Source organism: Narcine bancroftii, chromosome 7 (assembly GCF_036971445.1).
Source record: "Narcine bancroftii isolate sNarBan1 chromosome 7, sNarBan1.hap1, whole genome shotgun sequence".
Taxonomy (NCBI): domain Eukaryota; kingdom Metazoa; phylum Chordata; class Chondrichthyes; order Torpediniformes; family Narcinidae; genus Narcine; species Narcine bancroftii.
The window spans coordinates 212,720,840-212,738,840 of record NC_091475.1 but is presented as its reverse complement, the minus strand read 5'-3'; the positions used below and the strand labels follow the sequence as shown (position 1 = coordinate 212,738,840).

Below are 18,001 nucleotides of genomic sequence, written 5' to 3'. Positions count from 1 at the left end.
AACAGGGTTGTAAGGCCCACATTGAGAATGGCTGCTTTAGGGCATTCAACTCCAAGTAATGCCTAATGCAAACACCTGTCGATATGGCACATATAACCAGGTTGATAATTGGGTGAAAAAATCCCTTACCAACTGGTTCCACAAAATGGGGATCAGTTGTAGCATCCAGGAGTTGCTCGTACCCTCTGTATTTCTCAGGGAGCTCTGTCGTGACCAAGGGCTCTGCTGCCTGCTTTGTCTCCAAGGTCACTGTGTCTTCATTATTAAACGCTGCGTCTTCAACCTTTGGAAAAAAGTTGGATGTGACAGAGTTGAGAGTGCACAACATGGTGGATAAATGTTACGTCTGCAGGGGAGATGTAGGCTAAGACCAGTGTCCACATCAAGAGCATAGAGGGCACTGAAATTCTGAGGTCAGAAGACATGGCACTCACTGCCCAAAAAGTCTGGGCTCCATTCCCAAGTGGAGGACACAACCATCTTTGACATGATAGATGCTGTGGTAGCACATGGGGTATGAAACACTTTGTCCAAACTCTGCCTTGGCCAGTAATGACCAGATCCGATTCCACATCACGGGTAAGCTGACAGCTCCACATCGACAAGAGATGTAGCCTCTAACAAGGACCTCACCACCCAGGCCATGCCCTCTTCTCACCTCTACCATCGGGAAGGAGGAACAGATGCCTGAAGGCGACCACCCAGCAGTACAAAAACAGCTTTGGTCTTCAGATTTATGAATGGACAAGACCTCGTTTTCTCTTCTTTTTAGGCTAATTTCATTATTTTTTTAAAGATTTAATTTACAGTAATTTTTGCATCTGTCATGCTGCCGCAAAACATCAAATTTCGTGACACGTTCAAGACAATGAATTCTGATCCTGAAAGCCGAGAGATGTAGTGCCAGCCATGGCCCACGCAAAAGCCTTTTTAATATAATTTGGGTGACCGCTGGTTGGGAATGGTGTACTGACAATGCAGGAAAAATAAAATGGCACTGCTTGCTGCTATAACAGCGCCATTGCTGCTGGTGGCGGAGACATGTAATTTTCTGTAACATTACATTTCTGAATTATTACATGACAATGAATACTGGATCTGATATCTGACCGTTCACCCCTTCAACTGATTTATTTCTATATGCACCCTTATTGCCCTAGCAACATATCCCACAGGAAATGGCAGCTTAAATCTCTATCACAGGAATGGAATGTTGACCTACTGATACCTCAGCAGCTGGAGAATTTAAATTTAAGTGATTAAATACTTTGGGAATAAAAAGCCAGCTTCAGTAATGATGATCAAACTACTGGAAGGAAGGAATGTTAGAAACCTCTCACTATCTCAAGCAACAAGAGCAACCATTGTCGACATTGCTCTCTTGTGACAGGAAGCCTTTCCCTCGGGGACCTCTGCAATGACCAGGCTCTGATTTTAAGCAATCTCCCTCTGGAGAAAATGGGTGCTCTCCATCCTATCAATCCCTTAATTATCTTACATCCCTGACACAGGGTCTCAGCTGAGACATTGACCATTCCTTTCACCCCACAGATGCTGCCCGACCTACTGTGTTCCTCCACCTTTTAAGAATAAACAGGTATTATGTCTATTATTTATCTATAAATATCACTAAAAACAGATTATTACTCATTACCACATCAGTGTTAGTGGGATCTTGCTATGCTCGGGATCACAAAGAGTTTCAGCCCAAAACTTTGGTTACCTTTTACTTCTGTGGAAGCTGCACCCACCGATCGGAGCGCCTGTCTACATTTTGTTCGTAACTCGATCATGCCTGAAACGTTGGTTTTGTCTTTATCTCTGCTATATAAAGGACACTGTTTGACCTGCTGAGTTTCTCCAGCGTCGTGTTTTTACTTCAACGACAGTCTCTGCAAACTTTCATGTTTTACTTCAAGGAAACTTAATGATTGTTCTTAACTTGGAAGGACTCACCTGAGTCAAGAAGAACCCTCCCACAGGCTTTCCCTCCATGGGATTCTGGTGCTGGTCCTCTGGGGTTCCGCTGCTTGCTTCAGGGATGCTGCTATCTGTCCTGCATCTCTCGTATAATGCTGACGAGAGTTCTATACCATTATCATCCACCTGCACCGGAGGGTCAGGCTCTACCTCTCCTTGACGGGTTGTTCCAACATGTTCCAAGCCAAGGAGCTTCTTGGCCGTTTCCAGACTCAGGGGCTGTTTCGGGATCTTGGGAATGTGGGTGTCAATCTGGACCAACAAAGCAGGACACATCAACCTGATTCCACTGGAAATATACTGAACCAGTTGATTCACCATCAATTATTCAAAGACTGAGGTTGAGAAACCAATAGGCTTTTATTCACTAAAGCACAAAGGCACATCCATACCATATAACCATATAACCACTTACAGCACAGAACAGGCCAGTTCGGCCCTACTAGTCCATGCCGTAACAAATCCCCACCCTCCTAGTCCCACTGACCAGCGCCCAGTTCATACTCCTCCAGTCCCCTCCTATCCATGTAACGATCCAGTCTTTCCTTAAATGTAACCAATGATCCCACCTCGACCACGTCTGCCGGAAGCTCATTCCACATCCCCACCACCCTTTGCGTAAAGAAATTTCCCCTCATGTTCCCCTTATAATTTTCCCCCTTCAATCTTAAACCATGCCCTCTAGTTTGAATCTCCCCATTCTTAATTGAAAAAGCCTATCCACATTTACTCTGTCTGTCCCTTTTAAAATCTTAAACACCTCTATCAAGTCCCCTCTCAATCTTCTACGCTCCAGAGAAAAAAGCCCCAGTCTGCACAACCTTTCCCTGTAACTCAGACCCTGAAATCCTGTCAACATTCTCGTGAACCTTCTCTGCACTCTCTCTATTTTGTTTATATCTTTCCTATAATTTGGTGACCAAAACTGTACACAGTACTCCAAATTTGGCCTCACCAATGCCTTGTACAATTTCATCATAACCTCCCTACTCTTGAATTCAATACTCCGATTTATGAAGGCCAACATTCCAAATGCCTTCTTCACCACACCATCTACCTGAGTATCAGCCTTGAGGGTACTCTTTACCTTAACTCCTAAATCCCTTTGTTGCTCTGCACTCCTCAATTGTCTACCATTTAATGCATATGACCTATTTAGATTTGCCTTTCCAAAATGTAACACCTCATACTTATCTGTATTAAATTCCATCAGCCATTTCTCAGCCCACACCTCCAGCCTTCCTAAATCACCTTTTAATCTACGGTAATCTTCCTCACTGTCCACAACACCACCAATCTTTGTATCATCCGCATACTGCTCGACTGTCCGGTACTAAGGGGCTGTGGAACAGTCACCTTTATACAGGTACATCCGACCAATGGGTGTGCCCGACCAGCATCTCAGGAGACAAACCTCAGGGCCCCCTTCACTGCAACAGCCACACAACTACAGCCAGGACCCAACAACCAGCAAGAGCATTGGTTTTCACAAGAACATGCTTGAAAAGACCTAAAGTTTTGATTAAAATCCTGGAATTGTGAATAAATGCTGACATCACTCAGCACATTAAGATGGAATCCTGTGATATTCGGGAGCATAACGTTAACTATGGTTTAGAAACCAATTTAACATAAGATCTCAGCTTTGCTGAGCACCTTCACTCTGGGCGCATCAGTGACAGGGATCTCCCAGTATCCAACCATTTCAATTCCACACCCCACCCCATTCTCTCACGTCTGTCCATGGCTTCATCTACTATCCCACCAAGACCAACCGTAAATTGGAGGAACAACACTTGATTTTCCATCTGGGCCCTCTCCAACTGGATGGCATTAACATTGACTTCTCTGGTTTCTGTCAGCCCTACTCTCTGTTCTCTCTCCCTTCCCTTTCCCTTTGCTTTCTTTCCTCCAGCTCTCCATCCCCTTTCCTCTTCATTCAGAGCCATCCCTGCTGCTGTGCTCTCCCTCCCTTCTCCACCTATATCTCCTGCCTTTGTGACCATGCTCCTCCCCCTGCACCTCCCCAACACTTTGTTTGGAGGAGGAGCTTGGTGAAAGTAACGAGAAGGTAAGCTATAAAAGTTGGGGGCTTACCGGGTCTTGGGCCTACTTGGTTCGGCTGGGAGTCGGAGGAGGAGCTCGGAGAGAGTCGGGCTGTGAGTCGGAGGAGGAGGAGCTTGGTGAAAGTGATGGGGTTAATTGGTCAAGGGGCCTATAAAAGGAGTGAAAGGGGAGGGAGCGGCCAGTGAGGAGTGGGGCAGTGAAGGAGTGGAGACTTGGGACTTTGGCTCGAGGGACTTTGGTAAGAAGGAGCTCCCTGTGTGGTAAGGTGTCCTTTTTGGTGAGTCTTTAAGTATTATTTGTTTAGTTTTTCTTTTTAAATAACCTATATACATTGAGAAAGGAGATAATGGAGTCAGTTCGGGTAGTTAAGTGCTCCAATTGTGGGATGTGGGAAGTCGGAGACAGCACAGCTGTTCCTGACGACTACACCTGCAAAAGGTGCATCCAATTGCAACTCATGAGCAATCGTGTTAGGGAGCTTGAGTTGCAATTGGATGAACTGAGGATCATAAGGGAAGCAGAGGCAGTGATAGAGAAGAGTTTCAGGAAGACAGTCACCCCTAGAAGGCAGGAGTCAGGGAATTGGGTGACTAAGGAAAGGAGGGAGAGTGCCAGTGCAGAGTACCCCTTGTGGAAGTGCCCCTCAGCAACATGTATTCGGCATTGGATACTGATAGGGGGAACAGCCTACCAGGGACGAGTCGTGGGGGTCAGGTCTCTGGCACAGGGGCTGCCCCTGAGGCTCAGAAGGGAAGGAGGGATAAGAACAGGGTAATTGTGGTTGGGGACTCACTTGTCAGAGGGACAGATAGGAGGTTTGTTGGACGAGATCGGGGATCCAGGTTGGTCTGTTGCCTCCCTGGTGCCAGGGTCAGGGATGTCTCTGATCGAGTTCACAGAATTCTGCAAGGGGAAGGTGAGCAGCCAGAAGTCGTGGTCCATGTGGGGACCAATGACTTAGTTAGAAGTGGGGATGAGGTCTTGAAACAGGAATACATAGAATTAGGCAGGAAGTTAAAAAAACAGGACCTCTAAGGTAGTAATCTCTGGTTTGCTGCCGGTGCCATGCGCTAGAGAGGGTAGAAATAGGAGGATGTGGAGGATGAATGCGTGGCTAAAGAGCTGGTGCAGGGGGCAGGGGATAAGATTTTTGGATCATTGGGATCTCTTTCGGGGAAAGTCGAACCTGTACAAAAGGGACGGGCTCCACTTGAACTGGAGGGGGACCAATATCCTGGCAAGCAGATTTGCTAGAGCTGTGGGAGAGGGTTTAAACTAGTTTGGCAGGGGGGTGGGGAGCAGAGTTTGAAAGCAGTGTCTAGGGTGCATGGCCACCTAGTTAAGAATGATAAAGATAACAAAGGAAGGATGGAGGTTAAGGTAAAAGGTAGAATAGGGAATATATGTGAGGGTCATTCTGTGAAATGCATGTACTTAAATGCAAGAAACATAATGAACAAGGTAGATGAGCTTAGAGCATGGATTGGCACTTGGAATCATGATGTGGTGGCAATTAGTGAGACCTGGTTACAGGAGGGTCAGGACTGGCAACTAAATATTCCAGGATACATTTGTTTTAGATCTGCTTGTTAAGGACATTACTGCCATGAGGTGGCAGGATGGTTTGGAGGGATCGTCCAGTGAGGCTGTTTGGGTGGAATTGAGGGGTGGAGGAGGCATGAGGGCACTAATAGGAGTGTATTATAGACCACCAAATGGGCCAAGAAAATTAGAGGAACAAATTTGTAAGGAGATGTGTAATAAACATAAGGTAGTGATCATGGGAGATTTTAACTTCCCTCACATTGATTGGGATACCCATGCAGTAAGAGGCTGGATAGGCTAGAGTTTGTCAAATGTGTGCAAGATAGTTTTCTTAATCAATACGTAGAGGAACCGACTCGGAATGGTGTAATACTGGATCTCCTGTTGGGGAACAAGATAGGTCAGGTGTCTGAGGTTAATGTTGGAGAACAAATTGGGTCTAGTGATCACAACTCTATTAATTTTAGGGTAGTTTTAGGGAAGAGCAAAGAAGGGCCTAAAGTTGAGGTTCTGGATTGGAGAAAAGCAAATTTCGAAGGAATAAGAATGGCTTTGGGGAGTATTGAGTGGGACATGATTTTTTCAAGAAAGGATGTAAATGAAAAATGGAGAATATTCAAAGAAGAAATTTTGAGAGTACAGAGTAGATATGTCCCAGTGAGGATCAAAGGAAAGGCTGGAAGTCAAAGGGAGCCTTGGTTTTCAAGGAATATTAGAAATTTGGTTAGGAGAAAGAGGGAGGTGTACAAGAGGTATAAACAGCAGGGTGATGAGAAATTGAAAGAGTGTAGAAAAAAACCTTAAGAAAGAAATTAGAAAGGCCAAAAAGAGGATGTCACTGGTCACAGGGGTAGTGCCAGAGGATTGGAGGGTGGCTCATGTTGTTCCGCTGTTTAAGAAAGGGTCCAAATTTAAGCCAGGAAATTATAGACCTGTGAGTCTGACGTCTGTGGTGGGTAAGTTCATGGAAAGTGTTCTGAGGGATGGCATTTACAAATATTTGGAAGAACAGGGATTGATAGGAAGTAGTCAGCATGGTTTTGTCAGGGGTAGATCATGCTTAACTAACCTTATAGAGTTTTTCGAGGGGGTTACAAAAAAGATTGATGAAGGGAAGGGATGTTGTCTATTTAGACTTTAGTAAAGCTTTTGACAAAATTCCCCACAGGAGGTTAGGAAAAAAGGTGGAGGCATTAGGTATAAATAAGGAGGTAGTGAAATGGATTCAGCAATGGTTGGATGGGAGGTGTCAGAGAGTAGTGGTAGAAAATTGTTTGTCCAATTGGAGGCCGGTGACTAGTGGAGTTCCTCAGGGATTGGTCCTGGGTCCACTATTGTTTGTTATATATATTAATGATCTGGAAGAAGGGGTGGTAAAATGGATAAGTAAGTTTGCAGATGATACAAAGATTGGTGGTATTGTGGACAATGAGGAAGATTACCGTAGCTTAAAAAGAGGTATAGGAAAGCTAGAGGAGTGGGCTGAGAAATGGCTGATGGAATTTAATAGTGTGAAGTGTTGCATTTTGGAAAGGCAAATCTAAATAGGTCCTATACATTGAATGGTAGACAATTGAGGAGTGCAGAGCAACAAAGGGATTTAAGAGTTATGGTAAATAGTACCCTCAAAGTTGATACTCAGGTAGATGGTGTGGTGAAGAGGGCATTTGGAATGTTGGCCTTCATAAATCAGAGTATTGAATTCAAGAGTTGGGATGTACAAAGCATTGGTGAGGCCAAGTTTGGAATACTGTGTGCAGTTTTGGTCACCAAATTATAGGGAGGATATAAACAAAATAGAGAGAGTGTAGAGAAGGTTCACGAGAATATTGACAGGATGTCAGGGTTTGAGTTACAGAGAAAGGTTGAGCAGCCTGGGGCTTTTTTCTCTGGAGCGTAGAAGATTGAGGGGGGATTTGATGGAGGTGTTCAAGATTTTAAAAGGGACAGAGAGAGTCAACGTGGATAGGCTTTTTCAATTAAGAGTGGGGGATATTCAAACCAGAGACCATGGTTTGAGATTGCAGGGGGAAAATTATAAGGGGAACATGAAGGGAAATTTCTTCACGCAAAGGGTGGTTGGGATGTGGAATGAGCTTCTGGCGGAGGTGGTTGAAGCAAGGACATTATTTACATTTAAGGAAAGACTGGATAATTACATGGAGGGGAGAGGATTGGAGGGGTATGGACCAGGTGCTGGTCAGTGGGACTAGGAGGGTGGGGATTTGTTACGCATGGACTAGTGGGGCCAAACTGGCCTGTTCTGTGCTGTATATGGTTATATGGATGCTGACATTTTCCTTGATGAAGGACTCAAGCCCAAAATGTCAGTTAAATATCTTTATCTTTACTGGGCAGCACAGTTGGGATAGCAGTTACCGCAATGCCTTTACAGCACCAGAGATCAGGACCGGGGTTTGAATCCCATACTGTCTATAAGGAGTTATTACGTTCTGCCTGTGTCTGCGTGGGTTTTCCTCAGGGGCTCTGGTTTCCTCCCATCGTTCGACACATACCAAGAGTGTAGGTTAATTGGGTGTAAATTGGGCGGCACGGATCTTCGGCCAAAATGGCCTGTTACCGTGCTGTACGTATGTCTAAATATAAAGTTCCCTGTTTGACCTGCTGAGTTTATCCAGCATTATGTTTTCACTTTTTCTAGCATCAGGACCATGTCCGGCATTGTACGATGAGCACATTTTTCACACTGTGGGAGGGTGCTACCTCAAAGAGCAGGGAAGAAGTTCTCAGGCAAAGGGTATTTACGAATTGAACAGTTCTGCGCTGTGCTGTGTGCTCTTTAAATCTACATTCAAAGGCAGATTTGCGCCTGGATAGTCCCTGGAGTGAGTGTAATACCCCTGCTGGACTCATGTACTGTGTCTTGGTGTGACATTTTCTCACTTCTCATCACCTGGATAAGATCTCCCTCCCTCCACCCCCCGCCCCCTCCTCCACCAATCCTTTACCATCTGCAAGTCTTGGAGTATTCCACCCGGTTTAAGGTCCAATCCTGTTGTTTCTTACACCTCTGAAGTGCTCACTCTGGAATATTTCTGAATTTCAGGAGGGATGAGTGTGGATTGTGCATGCAGTTACCTTGCGCTTGGGATTGAAGACCTTCGCCATTGGTGGCCTGTCCACTGGTTGCGACGCACTGGTGATCACTTCGACCCCGAGCCTATCCTTCAGGATGGAGATCGCCACATGGGGGTTCTTCCCTGTGTGTCACATCAAAGAGTTGGGGTAAGAATGGGGCTTCCCCAAGACACAATGGCACCAGCACAACTGTCTGAATATCAGCACCCTTTACTTGGACACCATCCTTCAGATTATTCCCCTCGAAATAGGCCCTTCTGGCCAACCTGTCCATGCTGATCATACCTACCTGAAATAGTCCCATTTGCTTGTGTTTAGCCCATATCCCTCAAAACCTTTCCTATCCATCTACCTGCCTAAATTTCTTAGAACCATAAAATATGACTCTTTGACCCATCTAATCTGTGCCAAACTATTATTCTGCCTGGTTCCACTGGCCTGCACCCTGACCACAGCCCTTCATACCCCTCCCATCCATGTACCTGTCCTTTTGTTTATTATATGTTAAAATTGAGCCGCATTTACCACTTCAGCTGGCAGTTCATTCCACAGTCCCAACATGAAGAAATTCCCCCTCATCTTCCCCCTAAACTTTTCCCCTTTCACCCTTAACCCATGTCCTCTGATTTGTATCTCACTTACCCTCAGTGGAAAAAGCCGATCTACATTTACTCTGTCTGTCCACCTCATAATTTTAAATACCTTTATCAAATCTCCCTCATTCTTCTACGCTCCAGGGAATAAAATCCTAACCTGTTTAACCTTTCCCTGTAATTCAATTCCTGAAGTCCGGGCAACATCCCAGTAATTTTTCTATGCACTCTTTCTATCTTATTGTTATCTTTCCTGTAGTTCGGTGACCAAACCTGCACATGATTTGGCCTCACCAATACCTTATACAACTTTACCAATGACATCCCAACTCCTACTCAATACTTTGATTTATGAAGGCCAATGTACAAAAAGCTCTCTTTACAACCCTATCCACCTGTCCACTTGGAGGGAATTATGTATCTGTATTCCCCATCCCTCTGTTCTACTGCACTCCTCAGTGCCCGACCATTTACTGTGTATGTTCTACTTTGGTCCATCCTTCCAAAATGCAACACCTCACAATTGTCTGCATTAAATTCCATCTGCCATTTTGCATCCCATTTTTCCAGCTGGTCCTGATCCCTCTATCAGCTTCAAAGGCCTTCTTCACTGTCCAGTGTACCTCCAATCTTTGTGTCATCTGCTGATTCAAATTTACCACATTATCAACCAGATCATTGATAGAGATGACAAATAATAACGGACCCAGCACTGATCCTTGCGGCAACACCACTAGTCAAAGGCCTCCAGTCAGAAAGCCAATCATCTACTACCACTCTCTGCCTTCTCCCATAAAGCCAACATCGAATTACCATGAATACCTAGTGTCTGAACCTTCGTGACTAAGCTCCCATATGGGATCTTGTCAAAGGCCTTACTGAAGTCCATATAGACATCATCCATAGCTTTTCCTTCATTGCCTTTCTTGGTAACCTCCTTGAAAACCTCTTTTGGATTGGTTAACCATGACTTACCACGCACAAAGCCATGCAATCTTCTATGTTGGTCCCAGAAAGCAGATGGGACCTTGGTTTAAAAACTCCTTCAGAGAGCATTCAAATTGCAATCTGAGTTATACACTCTCATGACAGCAGAGCTTGGTTAATAATGAGATGCCAGTTCTAGGCTGAAGGAAGGTGTCGATGTGCTGATGTGACCAAAAAATGAAGGCAAATGGATTTTGGTTCAGAAAAGGATGAGCTATTGAACTTGGGGAGGGCTGATTGGATGAATGGCATTTGTTACAAGCTAGCTGTAGAATATTTCCAACAGAGTAGGGATTGGGGTGTCAGGTCACTGAGTGGAGCACCTGTTAATTTATGAAGGTAAACAGCTGCAGCAACAAGATATTCTACCAGAGCGGAGAGTGATAGGGTTATCGTAGATGGTCAGTTTGTTCAGTGCTGGGAAAAGACAAACAGCAAACAGCTCCTCGTCATCCGATATCTGAAACAGACAGGAAACAGGAGCATTAGGTACAGCACTCCCTTCAATGCAAGCACTGTTTTTCCACCAACCCCCATATTTTACCCTTGGCAATTATTTCTGTCTCACCTTCAGGAAAACATCGATGGGACCTGGCTTCCAATATCCTTCAACTATATCTGCAAGCTGTTTGCCACCCTGCCTCCTAGGAGAGGTTGATGAAGGGCCAAGAAATGACAGCACCCCTCTGCCATCAGATTTCTGAATGGACAATGACCCACACACACCACCTCACTTTCTCTTCTTTTATTGAGTTAGCTTTACTGTGATTTAAAGCAATATTTGCACCTGCGACGCTGCTGCAAAATAACAAAATTCGTGATGTGTTCATGACAATAAATTCTGATTCTATGGAAAGAATGTGGAGAAGATTCAGCCGGACATGCTTCAACCCTCTCTGTAACTGGATTGCTCAGGATTGGTGACAGCTCCTCCTCAATATCGGGGCACAACGAGTGTTCTCAGTCCCTATCCATGCATGACACAGATGACACTACTGTTGTGGGCAGAATCTCGAACAACAATGGTGTGGAGTACAGAGTGAGATAGAGGGACTTGTGGCTTAGTGACAGGACAACAATCCCTCCCTCAAAGTCAGGAAGATAAAGAACCTGGTCATAGAGATTCAGAAGGGAGAAAGTTCACCCCCGGACTGCATCAATGGTGCTGAGGTGGAGAGAGTCGACAGCTTTAAGTTCCTGGGGGGTGAACATCTCCAATGACCAAATCCAGTGCACCTGTGTTGATTCCATGGCCAAGAAAGCACACCAATCCCTCCACTTCATCAGAAGCCTAAGAAAATTTGGCAAATCACCTGCGTCCCTTCCACGGACACCATCGAAAGCATCCTGTCAGGGTGCGGCAATGCGTGGGATGGTAAAAGACTGCAAGGAACTGCAGAGGGTTGTGAATGTGGCTCAGATCATCACACCTACCCCACCCCACCCTTTCATCAACTCCATCTATAACTCCCGCTACCTTGGAGAATCAGCCAACATGTTAAAACACTCATAGACCATATTCTTTTCAACCTCTCCTCCCATCCTCCCCAATGGCCCCCCATTAGGAAGAGGACTGATGAGTGTAAGATCACCTACCACCAGATTCAAAGATGGTTTCTTCCTCGCTGTTATCAAAACAAGAGGAACAGGCCCTTCAGGTGACAATGTCTGCATCAAAGATGATGCAATAGAGACAGGAACACTTCAATGTCTGCCCCTGCACACTGCACTCCTCCCCTCGACCTCACTACCTCCCAATCACATGTAGGATGGTAGATCCTTATGTTATTCCAGGTTCGATGTGGAACTTGGCAAAAGGGAGCTTATTGCCATGCATAAGCACAGATGCAAGGAACATCAACAATAGTATAAATGAACTTACCACAATACGCCTAGAGAAAATGATTGTAAAATGGCTTTGTGGCAAAATTTGCACATGGTACAGAGATTGGTGGAGGGGCAGGTAGTGAGGAGGAAACGCTGACTCTACAGAGAGACTTAGACGAGGAGAATGGGCAAAGAAATGGCAAATGAAATACAATGTTGGAAAGTGTCTGATCAGGCACTTTGATCGAAGGAATAAAAGGGCAGATGATTATTTGGATGGGGAGAAAATTCAAAATTCAGATGTGCAAAGGGACTTGGAGTCTATGTGCAGGATACCGTAGAGGTATCCTCAAGGTTGAGTTGGTGAATAAAGAAGGCAAAAGCAGTATAAAAGCAGGATGTGATGTTGAGGCTTTATAAGGAAGTGGTGAGGCTTCACTTGGAGGATGGGGGACAGTTTTTGGTTCCTTATTTAAGAAAGGATGTGCTGGCATTGGAGAGAGTTAAGAGAGAATTCACCAGAATGCTTTCTGGAATGAAGGGGTTAGCAGATGAGGAATGTTTGTCGGCTCTTGGACTGGACTCCTTGGAGTTCAGAAGAATGAGGGGGGACCTCGTAGAAGCATTTTGCATGTTGAAAGGCCTGAACAGAGTAGATGTGGTAAAGTTGGTTCCCATTATGGGAGAGTCTAGGACAAGAGGGCTCAACTTCAGGATTCAAGGGCCATTTAAAACAGAGATACAGAGGAATTTCTTTAGCCAGAGAGTGTTGAACCTCTGGAATTTGCTGCCACAGGCTGCTGTGGAGGCCAGGTCATTGTGTGTATTTAAGGTAGAAATTGATAGGTATCTGAATAGACATGGTATCAAAGGTTATGGGGAGAAGGCAGAGAGTGGGGGCTGAGTGGAAGAATGAATTAGCTTATGATGGAATATCTGAGCAGACGATGGGCTGAATGGCCTATTTCTGCTCCTGTATCTTACAGTCTAACAAAATAGATTAATAAACATTCACAGTTGTAGCTAGTTCAAGAAAATAAAGTGAGTTTCAGTAGAGAGGCAGAGAGACGGATGTAGAATTCAGGCAGTACCTTGTTTTTTGCGAGGCTGAGGTGCCTCAACCCTGAGAACGGAGGAAGAAACTCATACGGTGCTTTTGGAACACACATTGATTTGGTTTCAAGGGGTTCCAGTAATTGTTCCATAGTTTCTTGTCCCTGAAAAGAAATGGAGGAGAATGGCTTCATTTCTTTTAGCTAAATTTTCTCTTCCAAAGTGATTAAAATAAGCCAACTACCGGAAGTTCATTGCATTCAATATCAAGTTGAAATTTATTATCATCTGACTGTACATCTACAGCCTGTCGGGGAACAGCTTTCTCCAGACTATTATGCACACATTTACACGCACAATACACATATTCAAGGGGTAAGATATATCCAGGCAGCAGAAGCCCCTGCTGAGAGAGCAGTTGCTCCAGCAGTACATATCTACAGGTATGGTTGAAGGGAATGGCAATTTCTATGAGCTTCATCCTTGTTTTTAGCTTATTCCATGGCCTCAACCCACCCTTTCAGCCACCACAGTGGAACAGCAGACGGTACTGCTAGCTCACAGTTCCAGTAACCCAGGTTTGATCCTGATTTTGGGTGCTCTCTGTGTGGAGTTTGCACCTCCTCCCTGTGACCGACTTCCCTGGGTTCTCCGAATTCCTCCCAGGCCTTAAAGCAGCCATTCTCAACAGGAGCCATGCACCCCCCTCCTCCCAGGGGGGCACAGCACATTTAAGGGGGGCCACGGACTGAAACCAAAATATTTTTTATGTAGTCGCTAGGAGAGAAGGACAGAAGTCACCAACTAAAACTGATTGCTTCACAGGGAAGGGGGACCATAAACGGAGCAGAATCCTAAGGGGGTGATAAAAGGTTGAGAATAATTGCCCTAAAGATGTACAGGCTGGTGTTAATTAGCTGCTGTAAATTGCTCTTTGTGTGGAGGTGAGTGGAGGGGGAATCAGAGATTTATGAAGATGGGAGAATAGTCAAATGGGATCAGCGCAGGATGAGTAGAAATGAGTGCTTGACAGTCAGCATGAATGATGGGCTGAATGGCCTGTTTCCAACCTGTAATGACTGTGACCATGCAGCTCCTGGTTAGATCAGAGAATTAGATGCAAGACGATAAGATATAAGAGTAGATTCCCCTTCCATGGGAAACAACCTTTCTACATCTCCTCTGTCCAGGCCTTTCAACATTCACCATGGTCACTAGGCAATTCCTGATCCATATGTTAATGGTGTTTATATCTTTGGCCACCTGTTGCTCTGCCTTCCCTGGGGAATTTTCAATTTGGGAGGGTTAAAAAGATTCCTCCTACACGATCACCCCCACCCTCCACTCCTCAGTCTGCACACTCCTGATGAATTGTGAATTCCCCTCCTGCAATAGACATAGAACATACACCTGCAGCATAGTACAGCTCTTTCAGCCCACAATTTTGTGGAATTGGAATGAGAAAACCCAAAATCTCATCCAAGCCAACTGAGATGCCCACCTTCATTAATCCTATTTACCCCCATTAGACCATGTCCCTTTATTCCTTATTGCCCAAATACTTGTCAAAGGCCTTTTAAAAGTGATATATATGTTAATGATCTGGAAGAGAGGACAGAGTATAGAACATTTAAGTTTGATGATGACACTAAATTGAGTGGAAAAGCATATTGTACAGAGGATTTTATTCCTTGGAACAAAGAAGAATAAGGGGAGATTTGATAGAGGCTTACAAAATTCTGAGAGGTGTAGATAGAGTAAATGTGAGGGGCTCTTTCCACTGAGATTAGGAGAGAGAAATATGAGAGGACGTGGATTTAAGGAGAAAGATTTAGGGGGAACATTAGGGGGAACTTCTTCACTCAGAAAATGCTGGGAGTGTGGACTTGATCTTAAGTTTTAAGAATAAATTGGATAGATATATGGATGGGAATGGTCTGGAGGGTTATGGAATGGGAGCAGGTTATTGGGACTAGCTGAACAATGGTTGGCACAGACCATAAAGGCCAAACGATCTGTTTTCCGTGCTGTAGTGTTCTATGGTTGTATGATATGGAGAGTCTGTAGAGAGATATAGTTAGGTTAAGTGAGCAGGCAAGGCTCAAGCAGATGGAGTACAATGTTGGTAAATGTGAGGTTATCTAAGGAAGAATGAAAGATCAGATTATTTAAATGGCAAGCAATTACAGCCTGCTGCCAATCAGAAGGTATTGGGAGTGCCTGTGCATGAATTGCAAAAAGTTGGTTTGCAGGTGCAGCAGGTTATCAAGAAGGCAAATGGGACGTTGGCCTTCATCGCTGATAAGATTGCATTTAGGAGCAGGGAGGTTATGGTGTAACTGTACAAGGTCCTGGTGAGGCTGCATCTGGAGAACTGTGAGCAGTTCTGGTCTCCTGACTTGAGGAAGGATGGACTGGCTTTGGAGGCGGAGCAGAGGAGGCTCACCAGGTTGCTTCCAAAGATGAGGGGGTTGGCCTATGACGAGAGATTGAGTCGTTTTATACTGTACTCCCTCGAGTTTAGAAGAACGATAGAGGATCTTATGGAAACAAAATTATAAAAGGCACAGATAAGATAGAGGTAGGTAAGTTGTTTCCATTGCTGTAGGAGGGTAGAACTAGGGGACATAGCCTCAAGATTCAGGGCGGTAGATTTAGGATGGAGATGAGGAGGAACTGCTTTTCCCAGTGGGTGGTGAATCTGTGGAATTCGCTGGCCATTGAAGCAGTAAAGCCTACCTCAGTAAATACATTTAAGACAAGGGAGGTAAGTGGAGATGTGCCTATCATCAGGTCAACCGTGATCTTATTGAATGACAGAGGAGGCTCGATGGGCCGGATGGATGACTCCTCCTCCTCCCATTTCTTATGTTCTTTGTATCTGCCTCCACCACCTCACTCCAGATACCAACCATTCCGTGTGTGTAAATATTACCCCTCAGATCCCCTTTAAACCTCCTCCCTCTGCCATTTTTCACTCCAGGGACTGCTTGTCAAATAACTCAAGCCCTCCAAACCAGCCAACCTGCTGGTGAATCTCACGCAATCCATGCAACACAGAGCAGGCCCTTTGGCCCTTCTACTCTTCACTCTCCCCATGTAACCATGGTTTTTCCTCTAGTGTGGTGATCATAACTTCATGTACCAGCATGGGCTGTAGGGCCAAAGGGCCTGTTCCTATGCATTGTGTCTTATCTAACCTGTTGGAAGTCTAGGTTCATCATTTCAGCAGTGAGATGGACTGAGATGACAAGAGTTGTGGAATTTTAACGGGGTGATTTTGCAGGATGTGGCTCCAGAGCAGAGCTATTGTGGGCAGGAGCTCAGCTCAGGCAAAGGCAGCCCATAAATCCGAGTTGTTCTTAGTGAGAAGCACTAAATTATTGTCACACTTACAACAAGAGTCACAGACTATACCTCCACAGTGGCCGAGGTCTCGCCAAGGATCTTGTCCAAACAGGCAGGAAGATGGAAAGGTTCTGCAAAGAAACAAAGACCTTGATGAAATGGTAAGAATTACTGCTCTGAAATAATAAGGAAATGGGTGGGGGAAGGGCTGGGGGCTGGTAGGATGGGTGTTGGTGGTGGGATGTGGATGGGGTAGAGGGGTTTGGGAGAGGGGTTGAGGTTGAAGCATGGAGGAGGTAGGGTTGTGGGAGGGTTGGGGGTAGAGGTTGGGAAAGCGATTAGGTATGGTGTAAGGGGTGGGGTGGGGTTGTGGTTGAAGGAGGACAAGGGTTTGAGGATGGGAGTGGGGTTAGGGTGGAGTTGGGGGTGGAGGAGGGGATTGTGTCGGGGTGGAGGAGGTTGGGCTGGGGTTGGGGTGGAGTTTGGGAAAGGGGCTAGGGGTGGTGGAAGGGGTGGGGTAGGGTTGTGGTTGGAGGAGGAGAGGTTGGGGAGAGGTTGAGGATGGGATTGGGGTTGGGGTGAGGAGGGGTTAGGGGTTAGGTTGTGGTTGGTGGAGAGGGGTTGAGGTGGGGTGGGGAAGAGGTTGGGGTGTGATTGGGGAGGAGTTGGGGATGGGGAGGGGTAATGCTGGAGGAGGGGATTGTGGCAGGGTGGAGGAGGTTTGGGGTGATGGGGACAGGGTAGGGGAAGGGTTGGGGTGGGGTGCGGTTGGGGTGGGGAGGAGGTTGTGATGGGGAAGGGATGGTGGTTGGGTGGAGGAGGTTGGGTTGGGGTTGGGGGAGTGGGCAGTGATGGGGTGGGGTGTGGTTGGGGTGGGGAGGAGGTTGTGATGGGGAAGGGATGGTGGTAGGGGTGGAGGAGGTTGGGCTGGGGTTGGGGGAGTGGGCAGTGATGGGGTTGGGGTACGGTTGGGGGGGAGGAGGTTGTGATGGGTAAGGGATGGTGGGAGGGGTGGAGGAGGTTGGGTTGGGGTTGGGGGATGGGGTTGGGGTGCGGTTGGGGGGGAGGAGGTTGAGATGGGGAAGGGATGGTGGTAGGGGTGGAGGAGGTTGGGTTGGGGTTGGGGGATGGGGTTGGGGTGCGGTTGTGGGGGAGGAGGTTGTGATGGGTAAGGGATGGTGGGAGGGGTGGAGGAGGTTGGGTTGGGGTTGGGGGATGAGGTTGGGGTGCGGTTGGGGGGGAGGAGGTTGAGATGGGGAAGGGATGGTGGTAGGGGTGGAGGAGGTTGGGTTGGGGTTGGGGGATGGGGTTGGGATGCGGTTGGGGGGGAGGAGGTTGGGTTGGGGTTGGGGGAGTGGGCAGTGATGGGGTAGGGTGTGGTTGGGGTGGGGAGGAGGTTGTGATGGGGAAGGGATGGTGGTAGGGGTGGAGGAGGTTGGTTTGGAGTTGGGGGATGGCGTTGGGGTGCGGTTGGGGGGGAGGAGGTTGGGCTGGGGTTGGGG

At 46.3% G+C, this 18,001-nt stretch overlaps 1 protein-coding gene across 1 annotated transcript in view; it reads right to left on the bottom strand.

Annotated features, from left to right (window-relative positions):
* The window catches only part of LOC138739681 (X-ray radiation resistance-associated protein 1-like), a 44,157-nt gene that overhangs the window by 23,742 nt on the left and 2,414 nt on the right, over positions 1 to 18,001 (bottom strand). Inside the window, exons 2-7 of the mRNA XM_069892234.1 lie at positions 16,569 to 16,630; positions 13,190 to 13,315; positions 10,641 to 10,731; positions 8,692 to 8,813; positions 1,957 to 2,232; positions 130 to 283 (exon numbers count right to left, since the gene is read on the bottom strand). Of these exons, the coding sequence (XP_069748335.1) occupies positions 130 to 283; positions 1,957 to 2,232; positions 8,692 to 8,813; positions 10,641 to 10,731; positions 13,190 to 13,315; positions 16,569 to 16,630 (831 nt within the window). The remainder of the gene's footprint in view (positions 1 to 129; positions 284 to 1,956; positions 2,233 to 8,691; positions 8,814 to 10,640; positions 10,732 to 13,189; positions 13,316 to 16,568; positions 16,631 to 18,001) is intronic.